Source organism: Taeniopygia guttata, chromosome 2, assembly GCF_048771995.1.
Source record: "Taeniopygia guttata chromosome 2, bTaeGut7.mat, whole genome shotgun sequence".
Taxonomy (NCBI): Eukaryota; Metazoa; Chordata; class Aves; order Passeriformes; family Estrildidae; genus Taeniopygia; species Taeniopygia guttata.
In genome coordinates, this window is record NC_133026.1 from 115,673,512 (window position 1) to 115,699,187 (window position 25,676).

Below are 25,676 nucleotides of genomic sequence, written 5' to 3' on the forward strand. Positions count from 1 at the left end.
GCCCTCTAAAGGCAAAAAGAATTGGTCTTCTCCCTCTGCTTCTGCTCCCCCTTGCTCTGCAAAGCCCTGCAAAAGCAGTTGCAGAGCCGCTCTTTTAAATGCTCTGATTTTAGTTCTAGTGGTTGTGCATTCAGCTCTGAATGCTCCAAATGACACCTCTGGAGAGTGTTACCCTCAGCAGTTCGGGCTGATTGTGGGGATGGGGTCGGGAAGTCGGATACCTGGCACAGAGCTGTGGGTGGCATGGCTCAGCCAACACCAGCTGCAGTGAGCCATGGCCATATAGGCTCCCCTGTGTAACATCTGCACTTGCCTCACCCTTGGTATCCCACTCCAGGAAACTGCTTTCCGTGCAGATCTCAGCGATGCTTTCCTCGCTGCTGCCACTTGATAAGTGCAGTGCTCACAGGCACGGCGTCACTCTCCGTGACAGGGAGCGGCCATCATTTTGTCACAGCAAAATCAAAGCTGACAACACAGACAGGCCATAATGTCATGCAATTAATTTTGAAAGTCTTTCATCTTCAGAGAAAAAAGAAAAGCATTCTTGAATCACAGCTCTCTTCCAGGTCAGAGGGATGCCACGCAGCTGTGTCTGCAAAGTGAGGCCTCGTGCTGGAAACACTAACACTTATGACTGACTTCAAGAGCTCACAGGGCCACAACACTTTCAGGTTATGAGCTTGCAGCCTTGTCATGAAGAGGGATGGCTGCCTGCATTGTCAGCAGTTCTCACTCCTGACCACCAACCAAGGCTGGGAGCCAGCGTGAGTTTACAAAGTCTGCCCCAGAGAGTTGAGTTTAAAAAAATTAATTTTTTATAAATATTGTCAGTGAAACACACTGAATTAGTATTAGAAAAATACTAAATATTCCATTATTCATAAACTACATCCCCATTTACATAGCTTTATAGAAAGAAATCTGCAGGATTTTTAAAGATCCAAATATGTTGAGAAATGTATGCAGGTAAATCTTAGCTGAGGATCTGATCCTTGGCTGCAAAGAAGGGAGGGTCTTATTGTGTCCTCAGGGAAGCATCTCAGCTTGAAAATTAGTTCAGTGCCAGAAAACTGTGCCTTGAGGCAAAGCCTTCTTTTATAATCTGTTCACTAATAAAAAAGTGCACTAATACAAATATGGGGAGGGGATGAATCTAATTTGTCATGCTGCCTCTGGGCAGACTAGATCTAACTTTTAGCCTAATTTCGTTACTCTGCGGTTAAGTCAACCATCTGATCTTGCACCCCGTGGTCACTACTTGCTGTTAAAGGTGAAAAGTTCACAGCTTCAACAGATTTTCTCCTATGAGTATTTGCTTTGATTCTTCTTCTCCTGAAATTATGGTTTGGCCCAATCACAGGTAAAAGCCTATGTTTAGAAAGCATGATTGTGTGCTATATTCGATTTTTTAAACCAGATTTATATCTAAGGCATCTAAAAAGGTCTCCAGAATTCTACCAGCACTACCTGTCTTCCCTCCTTGCCTCTTGATGTTAATATATCTCTAACATAATGTGAAACTCAGGCTATGACTGAGATTTCTGGGTACTCCAGAGGTTTGCACTAAGCATAGGTGATCTTCTAACATTATTCTTCATCTTAAATATAACTCCCTCCCAATTGTTCTATCATTTCTTTCCCTTATTAAAACAATTTCTAGTTTTATTGAAAATATCTCCTCTGCTCCTCCTTTTTCAGCATACACTCTTAGGTAACATGTTAATTTTGTGGTTTTCTGATTATATTATTGGTTTAACAAAACATAAAGGTCAAGGTCACTGATTTTTTCTTTAGCAGTCATATTCCACTGAAAGGGGCAAATATGCAAAGACTGAGGCTTCTTAGATTTCTGCAATTTAAGGCTGAAAAGCCTGACCAGTTATGGGACCTTTCCTCTCTGACTTCCCAGACACCACTGCAGGTGTACCTGCCCAGTAATCAGCAGCAGGGAAGGGCAGTGCTTATGGGACTTGGATTTACCCAGGAGGCTGAAATTACAGTGGTGGTTCCCAGCTGTGGCACTGTCCTGCTGTGTGCAAGGTGCAGAGCTGCAGCCCCTCCTGGCTCTGTAGCCACCTGCTGTAAAGCCACACAAGCCCATCCTTGCTAAAGCTGCCACTGGACCTGAGGTGTGTTAAAGCATCTGGAATCTTTGGGCTCAGTGCTGCTGTAACAGCTGAGAGCCTTGCACTGGGACCACAGAGAAATGTCCCTGTGAAATGAAATGCCACCATTCTCTGCACCTGGAGAGAAGCTCACCTTTGATGCCTACTGCAAAAATAGTGTCAATTTTAGTGGCAGAGAGGCTGAGAAATCAAGATGTGAATTATGTATCTGAAGAAAATTGACGGGAAATGGAATCAGAGAAAAACTGACCAAAATACTGTCATAACCACATAATCTAGATTAGCAAATGAATGCTGAGGGGGGAAAGGAGGCCTTTTTCAAGATGTGCCTGAGACCAAACTGAGAACTAAAATAAATTTCCAAATGCAGGTCAGGAAAAAATGAGGCACTAAGCAGCAGTGAGAGGGGCTGAAGCTGGAGCAGGTATCTTCCTGTAGGTCAGCTTTAGCAGTGCTTTGGCTCCTGTCACCGCAGCAGGGGCATGTAAATTGAAACAAATTAATCTGAGAACTCTGGGGAGGATGATGAAAGCAGAGAGCATATTTTTCCAACAAGAAGCTATAGAAGACAGTAGTTTGTTTAGCTTCAGAGAGCAAAAGTTGAAATGGATTTGAAGGGAATAAAATCTGGGGAGACAGAACAAATTTTTGAGGAAAAAGACAATTTAGGCATTAGGCATGAGATCAAATGGATATAAGTTGATTAAGGTATACCTTGGCTGCAAATCACAGTTGGTTTGATAGCCATCAGAGGCCAGAAACAGGGTGCCAGTATGACAATCTAACTGATACAGGAGTGAAAGACTAATGTGAAGGTGCTACAGGAGATTAAACTTGCATAGCAAAGTCTCATTATATTCCAATTTCTGCTCCATTTAACAGCAATGAAACCAGAACATTATCTTCTTCCCAGTCACAGGCAGGGGTGGTTTTCCCTGTAACTGGCACAAGATTTGTTCTCAAGAAAGAGTCCTTGTTGGCTTCAGAGAATGGAGGTGTTGTAGATGGGGAAAGGATTGAAAATCCTCTTAAAGAAAGACTGCGCTGACTCTAGTCAGTGACATGATCTTGAAAATTTTGAGATTTGACAAGTGTCTATAAAATGGAAAATCTTTAATCAAAACCATTGCAATTTTTCTACCACTGGCCACATGAAGTCCTACTGGAGCAAAACCAGACTAGCAGAAATGGCATTCCCATCTGCAGTATTATCTGGGATCCCAAGTACTGTATGAACAGATGGGAAACAAAGCAAAACAGCTGATGACTCCACATAATGAGTCTTAATTACTGGGGGGAGGGGAGGGGAAGCAACAATAATAAGAATCCATTCAGAATGTATGTTTATTAGGATTCAGCTCAGTGAAGTCTGAAATGTGCAAGGTAGTAAACATGCAAACCAGCATTAATACAGCAAACTTGGTTTAATCTGGGAGCCTGGCTGCATCTATTAGACAGTCCTGGGAGCAGCAAGGGCAACAGGCCCTTCCCCTGTCTTGGGCCCTCTTCTGAAGGGTCTTCATCCATCCAGGAATCCTGTCACTTAAGAGCTTTAGGATTTCAGAGCATGTAAATGGTGCAAAAATTTGGAGCACAGGGAAGAATATCATGTCCCTTTCAGCTGTGGCCAAGTCTTCTGTGATCTCTGATGGTCAGAAATGCGCCTTTAGTCAATAGGGAGCTCACACAAAAGCAAATCATTTGCCTGAGGCATTCATGCTGGCTTTTGTTGATGAAGTGTTGTTTTTAGGAGCAGCTGGAGGTTTTATCTGGATGTGCAGTTTAACAAATAGCTATGGTGGATGGTTAAGCCTAGCAGTTAAAGAGTCAGAGACTGCGCTCAGCATATCACTATGCCAATAGGGCACAATTTTTTTGCCCCATTCTCCCAACAGTAGAAGATCCATGTCTGTAGCTATTTGGGTACCTAAAATCTGTAGGTGAGTATCCCCAGGTGAAGGGATGGATTCAGTGACTGGGGAAGATGTGAAAGAGCTCTGTTCTTTGAAGTTTCCTTTTTTTTCTCCAGTGTCACCCTTGCTCCTTCACTCGGGTCCAGCAGCAACAAATAAGCTGCAGCAGCATGTTCCCTCTCTGTGACTCACTTCTCTTTACAAGAACTGCCCTTCTTCAGCTGCATCTGGGTCATTCTTGATATCTGAACTTGCTCTTCAGTCCGAGTGACAAAGACTGTTCTCTGTCTTTGCTTGTTCCCTGCACAGGCACCAAGCACATCCTGGGAGCTGAATGCTCCTTCTCTGCCCTCCCAGGCATCAAAAGAGCACTAGCTTTTAACATGCTGTCAGTGCAAACAGCTTTGAAGATTTAAAATTGCCATGAAGAGAAAGAAAATTTTACCTAACCACTACTTATATATTCTGGCTAAACAACCTGAGTTGTTAAATCAAACTTATTTAATCAACAGAGAATTAATGATAACTTTATTCAAATTTGGGATTAAAAATTATTCTTAGGATAACATGGGTTGCAAGAGCATTACTAGCATGGAGTGAAGCTTATCAGACACTCTGTAAATTCAGAGTTAGGTAAAACTTTTAAAGTAGAGCTAAGCACACTAATTATGAACATGTACAATCTGTGCATTAAGACACCATAATGTTTTTCTGCTATAAAATAACTTAAAGAATCATAGAACTGTAGAGTAATTTAGATTGGGAAAAAAAATGTAAGCTCATCAAGTTCAAGTTAATCCAACTCCACCACTAAGTCTTGTACCTAAGCACCACATCTACACATCTTTTAAATACCTCCAGGAAATGGTGTCTCCACCACTTCCCTGGGAAGCCTGTTCCAATGTTTACAGTAAAGAAATTCTTTCCTAATACCTAATTTAAACCTCTCCTGGCACAACCTGAGGCTGTTTCCTAAAGGACTTGAGCACCCAAAGGCTCAATGGCCTGACTAGTGGTTCATCAAAAGCCCCCATATTATGCATTTTGAAAACGCAGTGGAAAAAGCCTGTTTGAATGCATTGCCCCATTGCCTCATGATGTTGAGTTAGAGCATGTGGATTTTTATGTCCCAGATTAGTGTGAAAGGAGTTTAAAGTACAGAGGAGGGTTTAGCCATTATTGCCTCCTGATGTGTGTGTTTTCAAAAGCCCTGATATTCAGATGGACTCACTGCTGAAATTAATTGCTGTTTCTCAGAAATGGGATCCTGCTTCCAGAAAGAAGGATATTACAACTGGTCTGCACTAATGCCGACAGGAACAGTTTTAGAACTAAAAGGGGCCGTTCATGGGGGTGACTTATGTAAGGTTTTTATTTATTCAGACTTGTTTCTCCATATGCCCAGCTGGGCTGTGCAAGGCAGACCTTTCTAGTTGTTATCCTTAGTGTGACCTTAATGTTCCTTCACCATATGTTTCTGCTTTTATGGGTCATGTTTTATGCCGGTTCACAGTCAGCACCAATTTACTGCAGAAGTAGTAAAACACCAGCAAATAAAAATCGGTATGAAAATGTGTGAACACTTCCCACTGCCCATGGATGGCACCTGGGTTGCTCTGCTTGTAGCTGGGGTGCATTTCTACTTGTTTTGGAGGAAAAGGGAAAAACCTGTGATAAAAGAACTCTATAATACACAAGACCTACAACAAAAGGCTTACATTCACTATTTTATTATAAATTATTTCAAACAAAGGAGAATTTCTCAGCGCTTCTGCAGAAGTGCTTCCCCCATACACACATGAGAATGAGACATGTATTGGTAGTAAAAAAGGTGTCCCACGGACATGCATATCATGTAATGTATACATTATCTAGTAATATAGAGTTTAAAGTTATATATTCTGTTTAAAGTTTATAAATTTTAAACAGAATCCAGTGAATACATCAGAAAGAAATGGAAAGCAGCTGGTGGATTGGGCACATTAGCAGGTCCTAGGGAGGCTACAAGGGAGATGTTGCAGAATATTCTCAGGAACCTGTAGCAAGAGAAGCCAAGTGACTTGCAATGCCACAGCTGAACCAAGGACAGGAGGGGTGGGTAGCTTGGCACGGGGGATGCGCTGGGATGAGGCAGGAAATCAGCTGCTCTCTGGGGGCATTGACAGTGTGGGCTTTATTTCATCTGTTTACAGCACTCAAATCCCAGTGCATGGGTATGCAAACACAAGCTAGAGGTGAGAATGGCAGAAGCAGTGCTGTTCAGGCCGTCTAAAGTATTGTGTTGTAAATTATGTATTCAACTGGCTATAAATTTGACAAAAGTTTAGTAGTTTAGATTAGAGACATGACACTTAATAAAACAAATGGTTTTACGCTGCTTATGTCTTTTGCTGTCCTGTGAAAAATCTGCCTGCATCTGGCTGAGTTACAAGCCTTTGAAAGGGCAATTCACACATGCCCTGTAGAAACATATTTAATTTTAGCATTTAATGGCCCCACAGATTGCCTCATGCTTTAGCTTGGCCTCTCAACATAAATAAACTTGTTCAGCTTGTGTTGATGGTTCAATGCCCACAGTGTGCATCTCCTGCCTAGGCTGTGGGGTGTGTAGGGCTTTTGTAATTACAACTTTTACTTGTGATCACAATGGTCTCTGCACTAGGCCAATCTATGGCAACACATGGAGCCAGGATTTGGAAGACTGACACCTTATGCTCGCAGGGCTTCATCCTCCCTGCTGCCAGGAGAATTGGAGAGAAGAGGGTTTAGTGGTGAACCCATCTGTGTACTGGAGACTCGGTCACTGGGATGGGAGCCACAAGGCAGACTGAAAAATGAGGTGGGCACAAAGGACTGGAAGCAGATGAACTAGGACACACACACTTGGTGGGCAAAGAAATGACTAATGGAGACCAGGTTCAGTCTTTTGGGTGCAACCCTTGAGAAGCAGATCCTGCTCTCCCCCTCCCCCTGAGCCCCTGTGTCAGCCTGGCAAGTAGCTTAAGCCAAACTTCACACAGACTATGAGATTGCACATTGCTTATTTTCAACGTGTGAAGCTATAGACTGTGGGGCCTAATTTCCAGAAATACCCAGCACTTTCCTGCAACAGGAATCCATGGGACATGTTCTTTGAACACACAAGCTGCCACTTAAGGCTGAGGGTTCTGCAAAATCAGACCTTCAGCACTGAGCACTCCATTGAAGGAATACTTGTACCCTAATCTCACTGTGTTTCAGCTCTCCACATGCAAAATGAAAATCAAAAGAAAACCAGCTCTCACAGTCATGCTACAGCAGTAAATGAATGAGCATTTAAGAGGCACACAAGTACTGCACTGATAAACTCCACAGAAAAGCTCAGGAAGGAATTAAAAAAGGCTATCTTCAGAGCAGGCTTGGGACTAATATGCAGCAAAAGTGTCAGAGCCACACGCTGAATCACCACAAGAAAGCAAAATAAAAAGCCACTTACTAGCACAGCACTGTGCATGCTGAGCACTGAGGGAGGAAAGAGCCCTCTGAGAAAGAGCAGAGTGTGCTCCTGGGGCCAGGGCGCAATGCACGGGTCTCAACACCCACACACACCTGGCCAAGCGACGGCTGCTCCCACAGCCTACATTTTAGCTTCTCATGCTATGGTGGTGCTTGACTTTCCACTCTAAATAGTACATCTGCAGGGTTGCTTTCATGCTGTAGTGCTGTTCTTCTGAAGGACAAGAAACTTTGATGGGGAAGTATAAAGACTGATCCCCTTTGCTCTCAGCACCCTGTCCTCCCTGTTATTGCCACACAGCAGTGGAGATACTATGACTCAGTGGCAGGTCTGGTTGAGATGCTGAGAACTGGAGTCACAGGAATAGAAGCTAAAAAAGGCAGACTGAGAGATGAGGCAGGAGTAAAGCACTGGATTGTCTGGAAAAGGAAGCTGTTGGGCTTGACAGAGAGCTTGGTGGGCAAGGAAATGGGGATAAGCAGGAAAAGCATGAGTGGTCATGACAAGTGCATGTGTGTTCATGTGTGAATATTCATGAAGTATAACAAGGAATTTTTTTTCGTTACCTGGCCTGAATTTTTTTTTTTTTAGATATCTTTTTTTAGATGCACACTTTGTAATAGCTCTGACAAATCTGATGTAAATTGGTGTTTGCTGCTGCAGGTGATCCTATGATTGATCCTTTTTTTGATCCTATGATGAGGCTCACCACATGATAGGTGACATATGGGATTCCAGAGGACTAAAGGTCTTCCAGGAAATTCTAGCTGAAGCAGGTGCTCCTACTCCTTCTATGAGAAAAAAGGCATGTGGAAAATTCAGTCTATAGCAAAGAAAGGAAATGGACAGGAAAAGCTCCCACCCATTCCATTCCTTGACCTGGACTGAGGCAAGATCTTGACACAGAAGCTCAGGACACTTAGGAGAAGGAGATATTGGGCAAATCCACACTGATGAAAAAATACCAAGATGTGCACCCTAATTCCAAGGTTGATGGAAGACAGACCAATTCCTGTGCTCATTTCTCAGGAACAGGCCCTGCCAGAGGAGTCTGGCTGTGTTTGCCCTGCATATGCTCTGGTTCCATCTGGGTCTCAGTGGCCTGAAGGCATGAGACTGTGTGTGCTGTGTCAAATACTTAAGCATTTCTGTATGTTTATACAATTCAGAGTGTCTGCAATAAGCTTCTCATAGCCCATCAGAAACCTGTTTTTACAGCAGGTGCCAAAGGATACACACTGCACCCCTGGAGAGTAGTGTGAGCTAAGGGACAGGTCAGGACTGGGTGCTCAGACAGCCAGGCCATGGATAGAGTCAAATGTGGTGCAGTGCCATCCCTATCCCTCTCTGCGCACACCTGCAGTGAGCTGTGCTCAGGGTTTGTGTGCAGAGAAGCAGCTGTGGCCAGCTCTCAGGTACAAAGGGGCATGGCCAGAACTGGTGGGTGCAGGGAGGATCAAGGGTCTAGTCCTGGGGTTCACTCTGCAGCAGTTACCTCTTTAGGGAGCCAACTACCTGAGGCCTCTCACTAGGGTGTGCCCACCACCAGGGAGAAGGATGGTTCACTGCTGCCAGAGTGGCCACAAAGTCAGCTTCCATTTGGGAAATGCAGCAGCTTGGCATCACTGTCCTGAGGGTTGAGCCTTGGCAGCAAGATGATGCCAGAGTTTTCATACTGCTCTTACCCCTGACTCATCATGCCACTGGATCACTCCCAGCCCTTAGACATTGGTGCTGCTGCATCCCTGCAGTGCTGTGGTTGGTGTACCAAAGCTGCCCCTCCAGGCAGGTCTCTGTGGCACAATACTCTGCTGTCTTAATGCAGAGCTGTGAGCCAACACCAATGCAGAAGCTGTAAAATTGCTTTGGCAAGAGATTTGAGCAGGGCTTGTGAACCTGGGCAGAGAAGCACACACCATGGCTGCTGAACTAGGATTATGCACTGCTGAGCAGGGCTTGCTTCATCTGCCCACACCACCTGGGGAGCATTTCCTTTCCAAACACTTTCAATAACAAAAGGCTACCTTCTCCCAAAATTACTTCACACCTGTACATCTGCACTGTTTCTGTGATACCAAGGAGAAAGCCTTGTTTTTCTCACCTGGTGAAGCCATACACTTGAGTGAGGTGTGTTGCAAAGAACGCTCTGAGGTGCTGCACCCACCTCTACAGTCTGATGGAGGGAGCAAGACAGAGAAAGAAATGTCCCTCAGACCTTATCAGCACAAACATTAATGACTGTGATTTTAAAAAAATACTTAAAATGGTTTGTAAAGGGAGATGTTTAAATAATTAGGAGATGAACAGCCCTAAGGTACTGGTGAAATCTGAATGGAATTTAAGGGAAGTCAGCAGATGGGAGGCAAGAGGTAGATAACAGAGTCACTCAATGTGATCTGCAGCATCTCACTGAGAGCTTGAGCCCTCCAGAATTTAGGGAAGAAAACATGCCACCCTCCTCTTTCCTTCACAACCCCCCTGAAAGGAAGCCCAGCACAATGTCCTCACTCCTGTGAGCTGCAGCACATCAGCATGCTTGTGAAGAAGAGCATAAAATGAGGGATCAGAGAATTGGAGTATGTCTCTAAAGACAAACATGCTGTGATACACTGGCACATCCTGTTAGCTCAGCCCAGGATTTTGTGCTGTATTTTTTATAGGAAACAAAACTGACACCCAACAAACAGCAGTTCCTCTGAGCTGATTGACTGTAGCTATACTCTGAGAAGAGCCCACTGAAAACAGCACAGCTAGGAGGTCTGCATCCAGTCTTCTTACATGGTTTTTGACTGAATTGGAGAGAATTGCATAAAAGTGGCCACACACATAAAGCCATCTGTTCTCTGAAGACATTGATGTACATACCTATGCAGTGCTGTCATTTGAAATATATGGCCAGCCTGCTGGAGAAACAGCTGGGTATTGTTGATTTTCCAGACTTCCAAATATTCTTGCTGAACAGTAAAACAACCATGGGGGGTTTGATTGACACTTTAAATGGACCACACTCAAATGGTACCTAGGGTTCAGAAGTGAGGCTGAGAATTTATTCCTCTTTCCATTTTCATTTTGTTCTCCTAAGGAAGGTTACCTAGCCTTGGAATCTAGATTAGTAAAGTCTATGGACTTTAACTTGTCCTTTAATTACTTCAGGTTTAGCTCCTAGTCCACTTTGATCACATACTCTTACAGGAGCTAAGTCTCCCACAGGGATTGTGTTAAAGAAAGACAGGCACAGTGTCTGCCAGCTAAGGGCAGTGACCCTATCTGTGTGATACAAACAATTTTCTACTTGTGTTAAAATTTAAGTCAAGCAGATTCTCCACAGACAAGTATCTTTCAAACTGGTTACTGAGAATTTTTAGCTGAGAAAGGAAGGAAACCAGAAGGTTTTGAATTCACCTATGATCATTTGTAATTGCAGAGTTGTAGAACACACAGGACAAGTGTCACGTTTCTGGTGAATACTGAAGGTAATATAGGGGAGGTGAATATTGAAGGTGTGAGGCAGTTGTGGCTATGATATGTAGGAAACATTGCTTCATATGTCATGAAATCTGTTCTCCCTGGTTTTAACAGATGAGAACACATCAGAGCAGGGACTTGAATGTAGGTAACCCATGAATCATATGTTTATACCATATGTTTAGAACAAGTCAGATGAATAGCACCCCGAGAATGTTTATTTCTCTGCCATTTATAGCACAGAGTGACCATAGATGTCTGATGATGAGATGAATCAAAACACAAGTGACTAAAATGTATTGACAGGAGAAGGCCAGTGCTATTTCTGTTTCCTGCTTAGATGATTAGTTCATATCTGGCTCAGGTCAAAATGACTTGGACATTTCTTGAACATGATAAAGTAGCTGCATTCACCCTGCAAGTATAATTAAATGGTTTTAGGGACAGTGATGGCCTCTTGGCCTCCATCTGTTACTCCAGCAGAACATGAGTCCTCTAAAGTCTTTTATAAAACCAAGAGCCATAACCTTCAGTTATCTAATCAGTTGTTTTGGATACCCTACAGTGCCTTAAATGGCCATAGATCTCTATGTTTAGCAGCAGAATGTCATCCACACTGTGAAGGCTGACATCCCAAAGGCACAATTGACTTGTAAAGAAAATAGTTGCCCTGTCAGGATAGAGAGAGATGAATTGGGATGGTTCAGAAAAGTTGGTATTTCTGTGGGCACAGAATCACAAAAAGGTTGAGGAAGAAACCTCAGGAGATCTTTTACCCAATCCCCTGATCAGTGCAGGGTCAGCTAAAGCAGGATTGTGTCCATATGGATTTTGAATATCTCTAAGCATGAAGACTCCACAACCTCTCAAAGCAATTTGTTTCAGTGTTTAAATATTCACCAGTAAAATATGGTAGTTCCTGTATTTTCATCTATGTCTGTTGCCTTTTCTGTCACTGAGTATCACTGAGATGATTCTTTCATGTTCTACTACTCCACCCCATCAGAACATATTGATATGGAAAGACAGCAAAGCAGAAATGTTTTTGTCTAGTGCCATGAAAAACTTCTGCTGGCCATGGGATACCACCAGAACAGTGTCCACTGCATTGACAGAGCCAAAGCTTAACCCCTGCTTGCCAAAAAAAGGAAGTTTTGTACTGCTCATTTACCATTTTAAATCAAAATGGCTTAGATTGTAGTGCAAGAGGGTACTTTGAATGCAAAGATGGTTGCAATTTACAAAGACTGATTAGGGCAAAGGTACTTTGGTGTCTTACTGCAATTTCTTTTTCAGTAAGTTAAGGTGCAACTTTTCAAGAACCTTGAGCAGGTTGTATTAAAAATGTGAAATATAGTTGTGAAGTCCTCTGAATAAAATGTTAATGCAGCTAAAACAGGTGGCAGTACTTTTAAAATAAGAACTAGTCTTAGTCCTAGGCTCAGTGCTACAGCTAGCATACAAAGCACCCTAAAAATGTGTAAACTTGCACATTCCTAGAATGTGACTGCTTTCCTTGAACTAAACATATGTGCTAGATACAAAAAAGCCAGATGAAACCAATAGATAGGGCACTTCTTCCGAGTAGTATTTGTCTTATATTAATTTCTACAACCAAAAAATACAGAGGATCTCAGTACCCAGAGCTGAAGGACCATGACTGTGAGAATGATCAGCTCCCAGCTAACCCTTAACTTAACCTTGGGGTCCTGGTTGAAGGCAAGCTGAACATGAGTCAGTGGTGCCCTGGCAGCCAGGAGGGCCAACCCGGTCCTGGAGGGCATCAGGCTCAGCATCACAGCCGGGCAAGGGAGGGGATTATCCTGCTCTGCTCTGCACTGGGGTGGTCTCACCTTGAGTGCTGTGTGCAGTTTTGGGTGCCACAATATAAAGCTATTAAGCAATTAATGACTGTCCAAAGAAGGAATGAGGATGGTGAAGGGACAGGAGAGGAAGCCACATGCGGACCAGTTGAGGTCACTTGGTTTTTCAGCCTGGAGGAGATGGGGACACCTTATTGTGGTCTGCAGCATCCTTATGAGGGGAAGTGGAAGGGCAGGTACTGATATCTTTACTCTCCTAAACAGTGACAGGATCTGAGGCAATGGCATGAAGTTAAGTCAGGGGAGCTTTATTTTGGATATCAGGAAAAGATTTTTCACCCAGATTGTGTTTGGCACTTGAACAGGCTCCCCAGGGAAGTGGTCACAGCACCAACCAGACAGAGTTCAAGAAGGATTTGGACAATGCTCTCAGGCACATGGTGTGACTTGGGGATGGTGCTGTGCAGGGCCAGGAGCTGGACTCGATGGTCCTGATGGGTCCCTTCGGACTCAGCACATTCTGTGATTTTGTGATTCTACAGTTACTGGTCAGTTGAAAATACTTTCTGCAACAGTGGCCTACTGCAAATCCTCTTTTCTCTGTCATAAATAAAGTATAGCTATAGAATGCATTCAGGATGTTTTAGGCCAGTGAAATATATATCTCATGCTAAGTTATTACATTGTATTGTGACCTGCATTGACTCATATCATCAAAATCCTTACCTGACCATCCACATTTTTAATATTTACCATAATTAAAGAATATGAAAAAAAATTATTTTTTAATCTTTTTCAGAATTGACTGATTTTTTTATTTTCTACATAAAAAGCAAGTTAAAAACAAAACTGGAAACACTTTTCAGCAAAGAAACCCCTGATGTATTTGGAAAATGGAAATCCAAACACAAATAATTTTTTGTGGTGTCTTAGAAAATACCAATGATTGTTCAAACCATGACTGTGCCCTACAGATAGATATCAGAATTGCTTATTTTAGGAGAGTAATCTAAGCAGCTTTTAGCAGAAACAGAAAAGAAATTGTTGCTGCAGAGCTTGGTAGATACAAAATCTCAGTTGTATCCCTCTCCACATTATTCAGAAGGGCTGGGCATAGCATTTGAATCATTTATCTTTTGGAATTTGGAGGTCAGGTAAGTTACAACACATTTACTCAGTGCTCTGGATGTTTTGTGACTGTGTAAATAGAAACAGCATAGGACTTGAAGAAAGAATTTGAGATTATATTGCTCCCAAGGTGGTGTGCATCCAAGTACAGTATGGTGGAGAACCTGATATCTTGCTGTTACAGAATGCAAGAATTTTTGAGTGTGTAATAAGATGACAGTGGAGATGATCAGCAGTGATTATTAAAGGAAAAAATTTCAGATTTTTCACAGTTGACTTAGAACAGACACTTGCAGCTGTATGCTGGGTAATGCTGCAAAGGATACACAACTTTTTATAGCCATTGAAGGGCAGTGGGTCAGACAGAAACAATACACTGGTGATGAGTATTAATCAGGTACAATTAATTAATAATTTAATCTGGTAGCCAAAAAGAAAATATAAACTTGGTGATGTTGCGATTTCAATTCGTTCTTTAACAGTTTGAAAGCCATATGATTATTTTTGCTGCCTCATTCTAGAAATATTGACATTTAGCATAATCTCCCAAATCAGTGGCTTTTCTATTAAATTGCAATCACTATGCATGTCACATATTTGTAAAAAATACGCAGTGAAAATTTTTGGGCAAACATAATTTCTTTGAAAATTATGGCATAAAGTCTTCCCATTGAGCATTCAGCTTTTGTTATCTTTCTTTGGAGATTTTTTTTTTAAACAAAAATTTTTTATTATCCTTTAATGAAAGCTCCAGCATAAGAATAGGAATAATTATCATACAAGCTATTCACAGTCACGGTATTCAGTCCTGCAGTACCAAAGGATGTAATTTATTAAGGATTCTTATCAAAGGAGAGGTGACATCTAATCTCACAAAATAGCTAAAGCATAAATGAACAATTGGGAACTACAAATGCATCATGTATGGAATGACAGCTACTCCTAATTCTAAAAGCTAACTATGAGAAAACTGGCTCTTTATAACAATACGATGCACTATGTGAATGCCTGCTCTGGATGACTCTATCCCCACTTATGGAAAAGTTCCCATTCTAAAATTTCCAAATTCACTCAGAGATCTTGCTCTGAAGCTCATTGTCTCCTCCAAACTGGGAGGCAGCTCCTAGCCCAAAACAGAGAAAATGGAGGATAACAAATCTCTGTAACAATAAATTCATCAGATCCTCCTTCCATAGCTCAGCAAGAAAACACTACAGCACACAGACTATTGGAACTCAAAATGTCCCTCAGACATTTTTGGAGGTTCCAGACCCTGGTCGGAGGCATTTGAGACTCTGGCAGGCAGCTGGAAACAGCTGTGATTTTGAGTTTGAGCCATGGAATGATTTACCAACCTTGCAGGAAGAAAAAGAAGTCACAAAAGTTTAGATATTATAGTAGAAGTAGTTACAAAGTAGAGGGAAGAATTTTTAGTATTGTACAAGGGGGTTTTAACACCTGTACAGGGGGTTTTTACTTTGTACATGGGGGTCAGAGGTTTTAAGATGGAGGAAAGCGGGCTGGTCCTGTTCCTCCTCTTTCTTCTTCCTTGCCTCCATGTTCTTGATGATGTTGGCACTCATGGATTGGTTTAGAATAGAAGAGCACCATTTAATATAGGTAACAGGCATTGGGGAAAAACTGTAAATATGTATCACGTAATGTACCATATAAAAGATAGCAGCAGCCCTGGGCGGGGGAGAGAAGAAGAAGAAGGGAGACAGAGAGGGTGTCAGGGTGTGTGTGTGCCTCTGCCTGAGCTGCTGAGCAAACTGCAGTAGCCAGAGAAGACAATCTTTTAGATAGCTTACAATAAACTGCCTTGAGACTGAACAACAAGAGACTGCGGAGTTTTCTTTGGAAGCACGGGTTGGAGGAGAGACCTTACCATCACACAGAACCCCTGAACCAGACCGGGGCTCCAACAACAGACCTCAGAAAATTAAATAGTCTTGACTTTTCCCACAATTTGGATCCCTTTTGTTACTGCAAGAAATCTTGAGGCTGCTCTTTCTCTAGTGTTTACTAATTGTTTCCATGTTGGAATTTTTTAAATCCATTAACAACTAAGTATAAACTATGTTTCCCACCTTGAAGACAGAAATTAATTTTAAATGGACTTAACCCTGAGTAAAGTTATTCTTCAAGGGTGTAGACAGGGAGATAAACTGCAGGACTGGGCACACCAGAAGCTGCCTCATTATCATATTAACTCTGTCTTCTTTAGTGGTCTTGGGTACCCCATGGAAGCTCTGCTCCATAGAGCCCTACATCAGGAAAATGTGATTTACTTGTATTTCTCAAGATTTGCAAAAAGTGTGAGCTGTGACTCCTGCAAGTGCCTGTGCAAATTACTTTCCAGTGAGCAGCTGTACGTGTAGCTTTGCCTAGGAAGACAATGAACACCAGCAGACCTCACGGTATTGCAGGACCAGGTCTTTACGTTGCTGAGCACATTCAGCACTAGGGATAGTAGGTAAGGACTAAATATTTTGAAAGCATTTGAGATCTTCAAGGACTCCCTTCCCTCCTTGTATTTAAAGGAGTGTTTCCCAAATTCCCTATGCTTTCCACAGAAAATAATTAAAAAGCCATAAAGATGAAAATGGACTGAAGCAAAGATCACAAAAAGAAGCACGGGGACCCCAGGGAGGTGGGTGCTTCTGCAGCAGTCATTGCTATAATGTGTGTTTTTCTGCATTCAGGTCCCAGTCTGTGGTGGAAGCTGGCACACTGAAACACGAAGACCAGGGGGAAAGTGAGAACACCCAGCCGCTGCTGGCTCTGGACTGAGCTCTCACGAGCCCCACGGAGCTCCATGAACAGACCTCCACCACAGCAGAACCCCATGGAGCACAGCACACCCAGACGCACGCACGCACACGCGCGTTTCGCTTGACAACAAGTCCTTCGTGTTTCCTGACCAAGTCACAACTGTCAGCAGCCATCTGCCAGCGCTGAACAGGAACCGAGAAACTTCTACTGACACGGCACTCTGTCCATATACAAAGAATTGGATTTCTTTTCTTTTTCCTCTGACTTGTGACATTAAAACATTGGAAATGGTGGGACTGCATTCTCTGTTTAAAGAAACCAGGGTGTGTTAATAGTGTTCCTGAAGACTCCATCAGGGATGTTCATTTTATAGAAGTGAAGGTTGTAAGAGTTTTAAGGAAAAGCATCTCAAATTTAAACTTTATGCTGTAATCAGCAAGTGTAATCTGGGTTAGAGGGCAGAATCATCAGCGTCTATAGAGTACTTAAGTTTTACAGAAGGATTTTGCATTTAAAAAAGAACCCCAGTGCCAGCATAATGCCATTCAACATGACACTTTGTGACTGCCTCATCCATGCAGCTTATATGGGGTCACATTTCAGTATTTAGCAAAAATTGTTCTTAACTTTTGAAGCCCTTCTAAAACTGCCAGCTAAGTGGAATGAGCTGTGTGAGCAGCAGATGCACACAATTTTAAATGCAATTATTTGATTTTAATAATGATTAAAATTTCCACAGGTAACTTAGGAGCCTATAAGACATGTGCGTGTGCATATGTGTGCACATGTGAAGGGGGTGGTTCTAGGGAGATACACTGGACAAATTCAGCAGTGATAAATGGTTCAATCCAGATTGTTTCCTTTATGTCACAACAGCAAATGAAATCTCTGCAGAGCCATTTACCCCCTTCCCTCCTGCAGTCAGGGAAAAGTGCAGCCAGAAAGGTATGCTGATTGCAGATGCAGGCCATGGTTAAAATGAAAAAGGAAAACTTAGAAGTAATTATTCAGTACAAATTTCTGCTAGAAGGAAATGTTGAAGAATAGAAGAACTGAAATGCCAAAGATCAGTTTGTTATATCTCTGTTTGCTCTAGCTGCAAAGAGAGTACCATCACTTCATTGAAACAGAAACCAGATTAAAGAAATAAAAGAACAATCGTTATCAAATTGCATGTGCAGTGACTTTATTTCCTAAAACAGCTACAATCACTGTACACACTTTAAATCTTCAATTAAATTACCATACATTGACAATTTACTAGAATAAGCAGGCAACAATATATCAAAGGTAGCAGTGTAAACCATGCATACAAAATGAGATGATAATGGGCACAAGGGTTTTTAATGTGCACTGGAACACCCACTGAATTCTCAAGTGTTAGGCTGAAGTGATGACATAGTTCAAGTGGACATGGCCAGCCCTAACAGATGGACTAACAAAACACTGCCTTTATCTACAACAACATCTTATGCCTGCACAGGGCAGAAAGGCTATCCTGCCAGATCCTATCAACACACCCAGGATTTACCCACTAGTTTTTGTACAGAATAACCTCACTCAGACTAACTTTTATGCAGCAACATGTCACTGATATAGAGCCTGGCCTCCATGGTAGAGAGCCAGCCTTCAAGGCTGTGGATGGTCCCAGCAAGGCAACACAGGAGGCAGAAAAAGAAGCAGAAGCTTGCAGGAACATTAAAAAAATAGGATGACTGAGCCCTTTTATCTTTGGGGTTTCTTACATCCTCCCCCACGTGACATCATCATCACCTATTACAGGAAAGAAGGATGTCAAAGTCTGGTAGCAGCTCCTTTCTCTTCCCTGGGCTCACAGAGACTAAAGCAGAAAGTAAAAGCCCAAAGAGACAAAAAAAGACAGACATTTGCTATTATACTGCAGCATTGAGGAAGAAATACTTTGGTTTGTGATTTTTCTCTGTTAATACTCTTACACCCACTGCCACTGAATCTTTGTGATGATCTGTTACAATCACTGTTCATTAAAGTGGGTCTTGTCCTGCCCAAGAAGTGCAAATTACATTGAAATCTAGTCCTTGAGGATCAAACCTCGCAAAGGATAAATGACTTACTTTCTTTAACTGTGATATGAATAAATACATATGATGCCTTGTATATAACTGTATGAAGCCTGCATTTAACCGCAGGCTCTTACACAGATTCTGTGCAAGCAAGATAACAACAGGCAGGGAGGAACATGAAGATGAGTACATACTGTATTACAAACTATATTGTTCTTGTCTGCCATTTCCTCCTGTAAATAAATCTTAAAAAAAAAAAAAAAAAAGGTAAATTGCAATGGATTTCCATTGAAAAAAAAAAAAAACCACTTCCCTTCATTTCTTCCCTTGGCATTTCCAATATTGAAAAGCTTTTCCAAGACAGAATACCACTTGGCAAATAGGAACACCTAAAACAATATGCCAGTAATTCCCTGCAGAATTTCTGCTCTATGTATCCTCCCCATGTACAGAGCTTATCCAGTAATTGTACCTAACAAAATTATCCACTCTTTGCTCCCTGACAGGTGGGCATAGAATAGATTCCCTTCAGTGTTGAGGAACACCTTGTCTTATTTGAGGCACTTAAGATTTTTAAATGGCCAATGTATCACTACACAATCTAATAAACAGTGCTGCTCTGGCACACACACATCTTGGGGAGATTACTTTTATCTATTTGCCAACTTTATCTATTCGCCAATTGCAATTGGACAAGGTAAAGTATGAGCCTAAAATAGGAACAATGAAATAACCTGAAGGATGGCATGGATTTTCATAAATAAAGCTCCAAAGCTTTTACAACTCCTTTAACATTTACTCTGAGCTACAGAAAATAAAATGCGACATTGAGAAAAATATTCCTAAAGCATCAATTTTTGTTTAAAAAGTTCTTGATTTTTTTATTTACACCCACTCTCTTTATTTCAAGAGAATTACCTTATAATTTGCGCTGCTTGATCACTTCAAAAAGATATAAAATATAGGCTCTAACTTGACAGCTAATAGGATATTTTAAAAACATTTTTACTCTTTTACTCCCCACAGTAAGTACCTTATTTCCAGTTTTGCATGATTCTCCAAATGATCTCCAAAAGTATTTTTATATTATGCAAAACTTATAAATCTTTACAGATTTTCATTATTATTAACTGAGAACTGTTACTTTCTTGTACATTTTGTATAGTTTCATTATTATTTTTGATATGGACAACATGTTAAAATCTAATTATCTTAGCTGTCTAAAAGTGACTCTTGATAAGAGAGGGTTTATCAGTTTAATATTCAAAAAAGGAAATTAAAGTGCACACTTCCAGAAACTGTTCACACTAATTTATGGTGCAGTCACCATGTGTTTTATGGCATTACAAGATTTAATGACCTAGTAAAATACAAGCATCTGAAAAGCATCCAGTTTATGGGAATGCAAAGCTCTTATCTGCAGTCTGCTTCAGCTAATGTGACATTCAGGTCACGATACTCCAATGCCATGATGTAGATTCTGCAGTAATAAACCACTGAGTACTACACAAATAAAAACTGTTCTGTGTCTTTTGGACAAGAAAGTCAAAACTGCAGAGAATAAGTAATCTCAGTGCCTCCTGGCTTAGTGTTTGTCACTCACAACCCTCAGTAATGATGCCCAGAGCATCCTAGCACACCTGTCCACACCCATCTGGTGCTGTGGGTGAGGAGATAAAAGCCAGCCAAAAATATCAGCAGCACAATCTCTGCTCTCTGTCTACTGTTAGTGTTCTTAGAAGTTAAAAGGGGAGGGTCCTGCACACTCCATCTCTCATTAAACAGTACAGACCCAAAAGATCTGCCAACTGCTTAAACACTAAACTAGTTTTCTTTCTTGAAAATAAGCCTTTCTGTTATATAGTAAATTCTGTATGGCACATAGAGAGTACACTGTAAACAGTACTGGGATCAGACTACTTCAGCATTATGTCACACATTTCAAGACAAGGAAAACACCATAAAGTCAATTAGAGGCTCATTCTGGCACTCTATAGGATGCTAGCAGTGGAAATTAATTCAAGGTAAGAACTGGAAGGTCTTCATCTGCTCTGCATTCTGGCAGGAAGCCAAGTTAGACCTTGTCCTTCTGCCCAAAGCAAAAAAATTCTTCATATATTTTTTTTCTTCTGAGTGATCACCCAAGGATAGCCAAGGAGGAGCCTCTGGAAGGAGGGGCCCCAGACCCTCGGTGGGTAGAGAAAGGATATTACACCAGAAGCTTTTGTAATGATAGGAGAAATAGCAGCTCACCATATAATCCTAAGAACAGTCAAGTACTTCAAGATCTGAGCCTAAAAATGTCAGATTTGCTCAACATTTTCCAGAATCACATTATCAAACTGAAGGTCACCTGCTGACTAAGAGAATTATTCTGTTTTAAAAGAAAAAAGCTTCACTAGGCAGCTATTATGCAAGTTTCTGTTTACATTTCCAGGAAGGCAAAAGAAGGCCACACTTGGCAAAAATGAAATTTGTTCATATATAGTGTTTTCCTTCTGCCAATAGGTAGAGAGGCATTTGTATATATATCACCTTTTTTAAAAATAGTGGTTAATTAAAGAAGATTTGTTCATAATTAAGCTAGAAAAATACAGTTACTCAGGTAGAAAAAGTACAAAACACACATAACTCATTCACATTATCTACAGTGATAACATAGGGACATGTTCTATGCCTAAAGCAGCTAACATTACACCTGCATACTGATTTTCAAAGTCAATTGTGTGCATACATTTGCAAATATCTTACATGTTGCTTCCCATACAGAAGGCCAGGAAGTATTTCCTAGATGTAAAATTATAAATCATGTGCCTGAATATAGTCAAGCACGTGACTTACTGACTGGCTTTGTAAAGAAAATACAGGCGTGGCAAAAACATCTGCATATTCCTCAGTTTGAAAATCCAGATCTATTGCTTTTTGGCTGACAAAACTTTTGTCTTTTGACTTGCAGCCAGAAAAACAATACACATCAGTGCTGTATCAGTATGAAACAAAACATGGCGTCTTTTTTCTTTTAAACCAAGTCCACTCTGATTGTAGAATGTCATCCTTATCTTTTCTTACCCTTAAAAATGCTTGTACACTTTGTATGTTGGATAAATTAATCCTATTTTCATTCTCCAAAGGAGCTAATACTCCTCTGCTCCACACATCAGAGGAAACCCCCTAAATAGCAGGAAGGGTACGTCTCTGTTGAGCTGTTAACTCAGGGTGCCACACATCCACAATGAATATCAGGCGATAACTTTCAGCATCCTGCCATACTTCATGTTCAAAAGAGTCATCAAAAATAAGGACTCTCCCTTCTTCCCATTCTCTGTAAAACAAAAAAGAACATACTTTAGTGTAGTATTTGAAGTGCCATGGTGTGAGTAAGCTATAGATCAATTCCAAAGATGCTCTTTGACATATGAGAAATATTTAAACAGTACAGATTACATAGTTAAGATTTCACTGCCTAATCCAAAGAGATGGGAGCTTTAAAAAAACTGCAGAACGATCAGTCTAATAGACCTTCATATTACTGAGGGATCCTTCCTCCTCAATCTGCACAGTTATGCTCACAAACACATTCAGACATTTATGGTGTATGTTATGTATTATACTTTTAATTACTTGAGTGAATATAGTACTGGTGTGATAATCCACTTCACGTCTAATCACATACATCAGTGATGTACATAAGTGATGGAAACTGTGGGAATGACAGTAACATGGTCATACAGTTCAAAAAAGAAAGGACTATAAACCAATTTACTTTTTCTAAAATCAGAACAATGCCCTTGGAAGGTCATGTGGTCCAAGCCTCTGCTCATAGAAGGACTCGCTGCAAAGTTAGATTCAACTTTGAGGTTAGATGAAATATTAGAAAATCCACTAGTCAAGAGCCTGAGATATCTGCAACCGTGGCCACTCTACCATTTTACCGTGAAAACTCCCTTTTACCTAGATGAACATTCCTTCACTGTCACTTGTGTTCATTATCTCTCATTCTACAACTGCACTTCTCTGAAAAGTTCTGTCTTTCTCACAGTCACCCACCCACTAGTAGTTAAGAGAGTAACTAGGCTACTCTATAGCCTTCTGGTTTCCAGACTCCTAAGCAGTTCCTTGAGTTTCTCCTCCTAATAATCTTATCCATCTTCCACTAGAGTCCCTCTAGTTTATCAATAAGTTTTTTTGTACTAAAGTATCCCAATCTGGACATCATACTCCAGAGGCAGTGTCTTGAATGCAGAAGAGAGAGGAAAATATTGTACTGCTCAAACTGTTTCCTACAAATTTACTAACAGTCTAGTACACAGCTAGACTTCATCATTGCAAAAGAGGATTATAAGTCATATTCAACTTGGCCCCTAGGCTCCTTAAGCCCTTTTCTGCAGAGCTGTTTTCCAGGCAGTCATCACCCAGTCACTACAGCTGCAAGGTGTTTATCTGTTCTCAGCTGCAGGGCTTTGCTTTTGCCTTTGCTGAACTTCATCACGTTTCAGCTGGCAGCTTTTCCAGCCTGCTGAGATCTGGATTCATAATTTTGAGGACAAGTTTAACACCTGGTTATACACCTCCAAGTGAGACTGGATGAATAACAGTCAAGGTAACAATGGTCAAAAAAACATTCCTTCCTAAAGCCACTCTACCATGAACACACACTCACTTTTTTAAACAGGATCCCTCAGGAGCTGAAGCAATCCAAGAGGATGGATGCCCTCAGAGGGAAACAAGCACTGTGAACAGTAACTATGGTAAAGAAACAAAGGCCTTGCCTTCAAAGATGGAAATGCATTGCTTAAGCTCATTCAGCTGTATTCATTTACAGAGAAAACTATTTTCTTTTTCAAAAACAGCTAGGTTCATACTTCCAGTTCATCCCCATATTTTTAATTCAGCAAGAGAAAAAAGTAACCATCCAAATTTATGGGGTTGTGCTGTAAGGTTATGAAAATAAATTGAAATAGCATCAATTGAAATAATCAGCTATACAAAAATTTTAAAAGAGCATAACATAGTAAAAAAATTCACATTGACTTGCACATGCCTTAAAGGCCTAGATACACAGCCTTTTGCAGGTTTCAAATACGATCATGGGGGGTTTTTTGTTACCATATCAGTTATCTGGTAATGAAAATGTTGTATGTCGCACAGACCCTGAGTTACTGGTACTGCACTGAAGTTACATTGGTTTTATTAAAGTCCATGGGAGTAAACCACTTGCAATGCTATAATGTGGTAAAAAAATTCAAGCAAACTTTGGGTTGTATAATTAGTTTGGCTTGGTTTTTTGGGGTTGGTTTATTTTTGGAGTTTTTTGTGGGGGTTGATTTTGAGTGGGTTTGAGTAGGGTTTTTTTGGGAGGCGGTGCCAAGGGTGTTTGCTGGGGAGGGTTGGAGGATTTGGCTTTACTTTGTCTGGAACAATTGAGATCTAGTGATGTTTTTCTTGTTGGGGGAAGTAGCTGGGTTTAGTTGGTTTGGGGTTTTTTTGATATTTTTTTGTTTGTTTGTTTCCAGGATGTTGGTTTGGTTTTTTGTTTGTTTTTTTTTTTGTTTTTTTTTTTAATTAAATCAAGCCTGAAAAGAACTGCTCTAAATAGCCTGAAAGTGCAACTCAGTTAAGGACAATAAAAACCCAGGCACCCAGATGAAGTAACTTCAGAGGTTAAAACCCAGGCTCTGTCATTTGCATCATAATGGGAACGGCTGTTTTGCACAACAAAGAAAAAGTCATAAAGCTGACAGGACTATTAGCCCCTTTTGAAAAGGCTACAAACCCCACTATTAGCATGCAAATAAATATTTTCTAGAAGCCTGATGGTGTGAGAAACACTTCTCAGTAGTAATACAGGGACCATATTGTTCTGGTCTGGTGCTGAACCACTTTGGGGTAGTTTCCAGATAATTTTGCATATCAGCTCTAGTGTCACCTAGACACTAGAGAGTTAAGGTGAGATCCCAGACTGGCTTCTGCATAATGGCTCTAGCTTCACCTTCATTTTAACTTAAAGCTACCTTCCTTGATAGTGATGTTTGATTATGGTAACTAGATATTATTTACCTACCACTTCCATGCATTATACCCTGCACTTTACAGAGCTGGGACCTCAAAATGGCCGAGTGACCTAAAATTATCAATGCCATACAGAACAAGAAACATAGAATTATAATAATTTTGGTTGAAAGAACCTTTAAAGGCATAACCTGCAATGAGCAGGGACATCTTCAACTCAATCAGACTGCTCAAAGCCCTGTCCAGCCTGACCTCAAACATTTCCAGGCATGGAACATAATCCCTATGGGTGACCTGTTCCAGCGTCTCACCACTCTCTCTATAAAACACTTCTCCCTTATATATCATCTAAACTGATCCTCTTTTAGTTTAAAAGCATTACCCCTGTCCTGTTGCAACCTATCTGATACATACTGTCCCAATCTTTCCTAAAAGCTCCCTTCAAGTACTTAAAGGCTATTATGAGGTCTCTCTGGACCCTTTTCTTCTCAAAGTCAAACAACCCCAGCTCTCAGCCTTTCCTCATAGCAGAGGTGTTTCAGCCCTCTGATCATCTTTGTGGCCCTCAACCGCAGGGTACACCAACTGCAAACAGCTGCAAAAAGCTCTTCTGCAAATGAAGGAGTAAACCACAGCACTGGACAGTGCTGATTTGCCTGTCCATCAAACGATGAGTTGCATTGTAACCCTCTAAACAACCACATTGGGTGGCATAGAGGTAACCAAGCATGAAATTCTCATTGTTTCTGTTGTCTCTCTCACGCGCACAGCAGCGGCACAGGAGGCCAGAGAAGGCTTGATGCTAACCTTCCTCTTCCAGCCAGCTCTCCTGCTGGAAACCACCAGTTTACCACTGCTCTGAACCACCAGGAGGAAAGGAATGGAAAGTGATCAAG

The 25,676-nt window shown here is 41.2% G+C and overlaps 2 protein-coding genes across 10 annotated transcripts in view; one reads left to right on the forward strand and one right to left on the reverse strand.

The window, feature by feature from the left end:
- The window catches only part of CLVS1 (clavesin 1), a 98,094-nt gene extending 80,196 nt beyond the window's left edge, over window positions 1-17,898 (forward strand). The window contains exon 6 of the mRNA XM_030266257.4: window positions 16,660-17,898. Within this exon, the coding sequence (XP_030122117.1) occupies window positions 16,660-16,747 (88 nt within the window). The 3' untranslated portion in view covers window positions 16,748-17,898. The remainder of the gene's footprint in view (window positions 1-16,659) is intronic.
- ASPH (aspartate beta-hydroxylase) overlaps window positions 17,891-25,676 on the reverse strand; it is a 110,644-nt gene continuing 102,858 nt past the window's right edge. For 8 of the 9 annotated variants that reach the window (XM_072924688.1, XM_072924687.1, XM_072924683.1 and 5 more), the window contains one exon: window positions 21,812-22,093. In XM_072924688.1, the coding sequence (XP_072780789.1) occupies window positions 21,943-22,093 (151 nt within the window). In that variant the 3' untranslated portion in view covers window positions 21,812-21,942. Of the gene's footprint in view, window positions 22,094-25,676 lie in introns of all 9 variants that reach the window. The other variant, XM_072924685.1, reaches the window with a different exon arrangement.